The sequence below is a fragment of the Limanda limanda genome, chromosome 7, assembly GCF_963576545.1.
Source record: "Limanda limanda chromosome 7, fLimLim1.1, whole genome shotgun sequence".
In the NCBI taxonomy this organism is placed as follows: Eukaryota; Metazoa; Chordata; class Actinopteri; order Pleuronectiformes; family Pleuronectidae; genus Limanda; species Limanda limanda.
The window spans coordinates 16,743,612-16,751,546 of NC_083642.1; the positions used below are offsets into that span (position 1 = coordinate 16,743,612).

At 40.5% G+C, this 7,935-nt stretch overlaps 1 protein-coding gene across 6 annotated transcripts; it reads right to left on the reverse strand.

The window, feature by feature from the left end:
* Nucleotides 1-442: 442 nt before the first annotated feature.
* On the reverse strand, nt 443-5,976 carry tardbpa (TAR DNA binding protein a). Of its 6 annotated transcripts, XR_009678344.1 has the most exons (7): nt 5,266-5,976; nt 4,285-4,448; nt 3,764-3,904; nt 3,249-3,446; nt 2,899-3,019; nt 1,985-2,131; nt 443-1,225 (listed from the first exon to the last, which is right to left on the reverse strand). XR_009678344.1 is itself a non-coding variant. In XM_061074349.1 (6 exons), exons 1-6 carry the CDS (start codon nt 5,504-5,506, stop codon nt 2,037-2,039), a joined length of 897 nt encoding a protein of 298 aa, XP_060930332.1. In that variant the 5' UTR covers nt 5,507-5,976; the 3' UTR covers nt 1,297-2,036. The 6 variants fall into 6 exon arrangements, 5 of the variants coding, with proteins under 5 accessions (XP_060930332.1, XP_060930331.1, XP_060930330.1 ...); XM_061074349.1 differs by lacking the exon at nt 443-1,225 and having other exon boundaries at nt 1,297-2,131; nt 2,935-3,019; nt 3,249-3,419; XM_061074348.1 differs by lacking the exon at nt 443-1,225 and having other exon boundaries at nt 1,297-2,131; nt 2,935-3,019.
* Nucleotides 5,977-7,935: the final 1,959 nt, after the last annotated feature.

Here is a 7,935-nt window from a genome sequence, read left to right on the forward strand (position 1 = left end):
TTGAATAGCTTAGTATTGAATGCACAATATCACGGTAGTTATGTTGAACATGGCACTAGGTCCAGTTTAATATAAAACACAATTTTATGCAATATATATAGTAGGGGGTCCCTGCTCCATCTCTCCACCTGTTTGGGGGTCCTTGGCCTGAAAAACGTTGAAGACCTCTGGTTTAGATCATAAGTTTTCCTAAATTGGTGTGTAAACAAATGTCAGTGAGGACAGAAAAAACAAAACACTCATACATAATATTTTTCTAACTAAGTTTACATCTACATTAAAGGCGATAAGCCTTTTGCTTTTCTCAGCACTGTTCTAACTCCAACATGGCGCAACAGCACCATCTACAGGCCAAACATTTCATCTACACCTAGCCAGCCAGCAGCATCCTACAGACTGAAAACATGAATAAGATCTTATATTAATCTACATTGAGACGACAGAAGATTAAAAACTCAACTTTTATTTTACACTGCAATACTAAAATCTTTCAATATACAAAGTGAGTTTTTTTGCTGGCATGTTCAGTCAGTTGTTTAAGTCCCTTTGGAAATCAGTCAGCTTGTACATTTCAACCACTTTACAATCAAGGTAAACAAAAAGAACAAGAACACTTATTTCGGGCTTATCTAAACATTTTTTTTTAAAACCACATTGAAAACAAACCTACAGGTTAACACTTCAGTGAGCCATCACCCACTTCTAATGGAGGACAAACAATCAAGTATTTACTGACAGAAATGCATGGTGTTAGATTTAAGGCAGACTTTGGGTTCCATAAGTTTGGAAAAAGAACAAGTATGATCGCTGTCAAACTGTAGGTGAGACATTTGCCTGTTTGATCCAATTTATTTTTGACATGTTAAAAAATAAAAAAACGAGCAAAAACATCAGTAGACATCAGAATCCAAGTAAATAATTCAGATAAGGCATTACATGCTTTAGCAGGAGTAGGACGGAATGAATAGCTTTAACTCATCCTACCCCTCGTCTTCTTTTTTTGGAGGTATACACAAATACCTCAGCCCAATTAAGTACGGTCCACTGAATTTCATTTAGGGATGGTCCGAGGTTTCTTGATAGTGAGGTGAAGCTGATCCTTCTCAGGAGTTGGACAGTCGAGCAGCTATTCCATTGATGGTTTGCACCTGGCCCACCCACCAATGTCTTCAGCTTCTCCACAACTGACTCCAACGAAAACCTGCGCTGTCCGTGTCCGAGGTCCCTATACATGTGAATTAAAGTGTCGGCAGTTTAATTCATGTCAGTCAAAAATAAGTCACTGTGAAGAGGGTATAATACCTAATCAAATTCAGTTTTATTTCAGACTTCCCTTTGATTCACAAAACATAGAAAAATGCATTCGTAACCACTTCAAACACAAACTTTCAGTGGGAACTTGTCAAACATTCACCACATCAGCCTCCGAGTACACTTTCAAACACCGACACACTTTCAGAGTTCACCCCCCCACACAGACCCACACGGGCACAAAGTCACATTTCACACAGAGAGGGTGGTTAACAAGGAGAAAATAAAACACACAACCAGACACAGCATTCACTTCAAATCAGACAGGAAGAGTAAGCTGAGAAAGGATACAAAATAAATCATTGCACTTGACATTTCAAATCTGATTTAGAGAAACATGGTTGATAGAAAACGATGACACAACAGCAGACCATAGGAATCTCAAGATGCAATACTGTCCTTGTGATGAAGTTTAGGAACACACTCGTACTTGCTTCTTCCTCTCACACTCGCACAAAGCTACAGGATCTTCTCATGTCTCGCAGGCATTTGTTTAGAAGAAAAAAAAAATTCACAAACAGTCCTTCTCACACTTGCTTTCTTTCATTTTGCCCTCCCTTTCGCTCTCTCACTCGGTCCAACACCAATCCCACTCATTGATCTTGAAAAGCGACAAGTGCAGACAAGGTTTCTATATCCATAAAAAAGGGGAGAGGAGAAAAAGAACACCCACCGTCTAATACAGTATATGCAGGGTGAAGCTGTGTTCTTTGATGACAAAGCATTTACACATTGGAGGAGGGGAACTGATACTGAGATCTGTCGAACATTGCTGCCAATGAGGCGCTTCCTCCCGGGAAATTGGGAAAGAGTTGGTGAACTGCAGAAGAGATTTTCATGAAGGCGTTTCCAAAAGACTTCAAACAAAATACAAACAAAAATATGCAATCAACTGCTTACACACATAGAATCATATCAAGCCCATTTTACAAGGGGCTGAGGAGCACTTAAAATACTCGTGCATGTTTAAATATTTATCTTGCATGCACATCATCTCTGCGGAACATTTTCTCGAAAACAACAAAGGTGGTGTGGCAGTTTCATCTAACAAACTAATGTTCTCCCATTCAATTCACGACAACATAAGTCACATGCAAATCTTCTCTTTACCAAAGTAAAAAGGCAGTGTAATTTTAAATAACTAGAAAAAAAGATAGAAGCAGCCCCCCCCCCCCCCCCATGGGTATACTTACCAGATTAGTCTAATAGCAACAAAAACCCAACTAGAAGCTATCTACATTCCCCAACTAGAAGACTTAGAGTCCATAGACGTGCCAAAGCCAGAGCTGAAGCCGCTGTTGGAGGCGGGGTTTGTTCCTGCAGCCCAGCCGAGGCTAGCCGAGCTGGGACTGCTGTAACTGGTGCCGGCAGAGCTATAGGTCTGGTCTCGGGTTGTAGTGGGTGTGCCTGCCGTTGTGGTCAGACCCTGCTGGTTAGCCAGCATGCCCATCATTCCCCAACTGCTCTGTAGAGCTGCCTGAGCAGCGGCCACCATTGCAGGGTTAAGACCGAGAGCCCCAAAGTTAACCCCACTGCTACCGCTGCCTAGCCCACCACGATTACTGCCATAGCCCTGACTGAACCCACCAGCCCCAAACCGCCCACGATCCATCATTTGCCTACTGTTGTTGTGTTTGGGCTCAGCATTAGAGATGTGCACGCTGATGCCCTTGATGATCAAGTCCTCGCCACACAGGGCTTGGGCGACCTGGGAAATAAATGAAGAGTCGATTACTACTGCTGTCATTATGGCACTGATATCACATGCATTTTATTATACACCTCAAACTTTATCTGATGCTGGTAACACGTTATCCTAATGTTACCTTCATATTCACTACTTCCTCGCAGCTTATGACCATAATATAATAACAACATCCTCTTGTGATTCTGACATCTACTTATAATCTAAATCTGCAATCTATGATGGATCTCACCTGGTCGTCAGCAAATGTGACAAATGCAAAAGCCCGGAAAGGTTTGGGGATGAAGACATCAGTGACTTCACCGTACTGCATGAAGTACTGCCGCAGCTCATCAGTTGACATGTCCTCTGTGCAGCGGCCAACAAAGATTTTACGGCTTCGCATCGGCTCATCAGGACATGCCTGAGAGGGACAGTCAAAAGGAAAATTCTACATCCGTTTTAAATCATGCTGCCGATGTATTCAATCATATTTTTCAAATATCTGTCACGATCATTAAGCATGATTAAATGTTTATGTCATATTAGGAGGAAGATGCAAAAACTGAACTATTATTAAATTTGAATCTCAGTAAAAAAGATTTAAATCAACAAAAATTATTAGCTTCATAATGTAAGGCTTAACAAAAGATGTTACTGCATAATTCCACATGACCAGTCTTAACTAACCCTTGACCTAAAGAAATTGTTCCATAATATACAGTTATAATCGATTATTCTATGCTACGGAAACTCTGGTCAACTTACCCTTGAGTTAGGAAGTTTGCAATCACACCACCTTCCATCAATCATATGTCTCTGAGCAATGACTTTGGTTTGTGTCTCGTATTCAGTGAATCGGACAAATCCAAATCCTTTTGAGTTGCCAGTTTTTGCATCTCTCTTGACCTGCAGAGAACACAGAGGAATGTCAGTTTGTTACCAATTCACACCAAACCAAAGATGTTAAAACATATTCTTAAAGGTTCAGTGTGTAACATTAAGGTGAAAGGGACCTTTTAGCGGAAATTGAATATAAAATAATTCTAGTAATTTGTTCTTACAAGTATGTAAACACCTTAACTCTAAAAATAATTGTTTTCTTTACCCTAGAATTGGAGCGAGTCCTCTCTACAGAGGCTATCATGTTAGTTTTTGTCGCCCAGACGGGACAAACTTACCACTTGAGGTGGGGTTGTTCAGCTGCAACAAGCAACTTCACTACTAGATGTCACTTATTCCTACTCATTGAACCTTTAATACACTTCAGCCAAGTGAGACTTCACTACCTGCACCATGATGACCTCCCCGAAAGTTGTGAAATAATCTTTCAAGTCTTGTTCGGATGTTTTCCACGGTAGCCCGAGGACAATGAGATCTGATGTCTTCTGAAAGCCCCTCTTGACTTTCACGGCTGAGGCAGCATCTATTTCATCCATCTTCCTTTTGTTATCTACGGAGAATAGACAGACACAAATTACATTAGTGTAAAATACAGATTTCCCCGAAAAGAGGTCTACGGTCAAACCATAAGTCTATGAAATCCTGGCCATGTGGTGGTTTAGTGAGGGACAGCAACACACACATAATGACCAGAAGAATGTGGATCCAATATGATGGAGTATTTTATTCAATAATTAGCCCCACATAACAAGCTCCACTCTCCTTAGAGGCCTTTCCACTGGACATGTGGAAGCTGGATACAGGACTATGTTCCAATGCATCTAGAAATCAATGGAGTTTGTTGATGAGGCCTGCATTCGTTTCTCCGGCTCATCCCTAAGGTGTTGTGTGGAGTGAGGTCAGGGCTCTGTGCAAGAGCATCTGGTCATCGCACACCAAACTCAGGAAATTACTTATTCATGGAACTGGCTTTGTTCAATAGGGTGCTATCAAGTTGGAAAATAGAATGAGGCTTCTACAAAGAGGTGGAACTAAATTGTCCATAGCAGTAATCAAAACACTATAGCAGTTACAATTTGTTTCACTGGACACAAAGACAAACTAAAACAAGCTAGAACAGATGTAGTGGAGGAGAGAGGGGACATATAAACAGAGAGACATATACACCATGTGTCAGCCTCCAACATGATAAATGAAAACAAAACATCTAGCCATTGTAACGTTCATGGTATAAGGATGTAGGGACGGTCGTAATATTGGACTTGTGTGGCTGTACCTATTAAACTGGAATGTTTGTGGTGGCTCATTATACACTCTAGCTCCACTGGAAATTAAAGTACAATCATTTACACCCGCATTCATCTCACCTTTGGGATAATTGACGACGTAGACCAGACTCCCCCAGTCGTTCTCCGGTGCGTTCAGGACCCCCTCCACGAGCCGGACCCCCCTCATGCACTGGGACTCCGGGTTCCTGTAGCGCAGCCCGCACGCCCCTGGAAACTGAGCCGCCACCGACGACAGCAACACGGTCCCGTCGTCCTCCGAGGGGATCTCCATGGGCTCCTCGTTCTCCTCCTCCGCCACACGGATGTACAGCTCCGACATGATCTCTGCGTCCGGCAGGAATCCGCTGGTGGAGCGCGGCTAGCACCGGGATGATGCACGCGTTTTGAAAAACGTCGATGCTCGCTCAAGTGAACCTGCTAACCGTGTGAGCTGAGATACAGCAGCACACACACGGACACACACAGACAGACAAACTGTGTGCGACACACACCCACAGCAGTCCGCGGTCACCAGGGATGGATGTTTTCTTTCACTCACTACCGTTACGCACAAACACGTTAGCCGGCCGAGCTAACAAGCTAGCAAACGCAAGTTAGCTTAAAAAAATGAATGAGAATCGGATTCAGCGCCGTCTCAACGAGTGCACACGTCCTCCTCCTGTCTACGAGCGTGTGGCCGGATACTGGATCCCAACATAAACATCCACACGTTCGCCTTTATTCGAAATGTTGATCGCTGAACCGTCGGAGCAATGGCTAACCTCTGTAACCTCAAAGCTAGCTAACAAAATGGCCGCTCGACATGCTGCTCACCTTGTAGAGATGACATCATCCAGTTGGGAGGGCACACTGTGGACCTCTGTAGGGGGTTCGGAATAAAAATGAAAACCCTTTAGGTCAAAGTTTACCTCAATATCACATGTTGTTGTTTATATATTTTATATGTCATGCCTGAACGCTCTTTGGTGAAAGTTGTTTATCTTGTCGTGTTGCATAATTTACAACAGGCAACGTTTGAAGTTGCGGTTTTACCCTTTGAGTTGTCACCGAGAAGATTCATCTTGAAAACCCAAACAAAAGGTGCGCACTTACAAATCGTTTCAAACAACATGTTAAACCACGAATCCTGCAACATGAGATGTTTTATTCTTTATTATGAGTTTAATCTAAGTATCTCTGTTTGTCCACATTAAATATCTCTTTTCTCTCAGGTTTCTAACTGATTTAACTTATTAAAAAACATGTTGTATCTGTGCAATTTCAATATCTCTGTGTTCAATACTGTTTTACTGTTTATAATTGATGTGTATTCCCTTATTGCAGGTGCAACACGGTACATTTCCCCATAGTGGGACTCTTCTTATCTTTTCTTTATTTGCAAACATATTCCCCTCTATGACTCAGCTATAGTCTATACAATTTGTCCAAATCTGAAATCATTTTTCATATTCTATTGTTTAAAATTGAGTCTACTTTGAGATAAGAAAACAACACTCAACTATTAATGCCACCATTAATTTATTAAATTATAAACTATTTTAATTGAATGCAGTTCTCATTGTTTCCAATGATACCAAACATGTCAGGATAAAGGTTTGAGTCTCCCAATTAATTAAATAAGAAATAAAAAATAAAAAATATTTGTATTGTTAAACGTTGCTGTAGAATAAATGCAAAAGCATATATTAGTGTGGCTAATGCAATGATAATAAAAAAGAAAATAATTGCAGCACACTGTTCTTCATGGGGTGACAAACCTGATGAAGGCCATGTTTACATTTTTCCCCAGCAGGAGTGCCTTGATTTATTCTCTCTTTTTTGTTTGTTATTATAATGTATCATCCCTGTGCCAAAGATAACCTTGTGGTACCTTTTTAAACATATATACATATATTTGCAACCAGTTTTTTTTGCCTTTTAAAAAACACATGTACTGTATTTTATGAAATGGGGCAGCCATTAATAAAACACTGGTGTTTGAATATCTTTCTAAGTCTAAACATATCAATGAAGCTGTGGCACAAATTATTTCAAGGTTTTAATTGTCATAATCATAATCAGTAATACTATTTTTGTCTCAGAGCCAACTCAACTTTACAAATTAGTACGATGATATCATCGACTTATTTTCTAATTAAAGGACACAGACTATCAATACTATTATCGTATGTACTGACTCACTGTGAAGTTGATTTGGCTCTGAGACAAAAACAAAACCATACAATAGAAGTGAGTGTTAAGAAAAGATTTAAAAGAAGAAACTGATGTTGCCTCCAAGCAGTGAGTTCCAGGTGTGGGTATAACAAATTGCCGGTCATCTTTAGTGACCAGTCAAGATTTTGGAACTGTTCAAATAGGGCCATGTAAAATCTTAAATCATCACAATAAGGACAAAAAGTAAGTAGGTTTACAACAGCTTCAAAGGTTCAGTCTGTAGAGTTTAGTGACATCTAGTTAAGTTGCATGCAGCTGATCACCCCTCACCTCACCTTCCCCTTCAAAACATGAAAGGGAACCTGTGGAAGTCTTCAGTTGTCATAAAAACTCAAAAGGTTTAAGTTTGTCCAGTCTGGGCTCCTGTAAAACAAACTGCACTCTTCCTAAAGACGACCCTCTCATGATGTAAGTATTTAAAATATAAAAGGACCATTCTAGAGTAAAGAAAACAACAATTTGTCTAATTCAGATAAAACACACCAGTGAATACATCACTAATATTAATTTATATAAATCTTCTGCCAATAGACC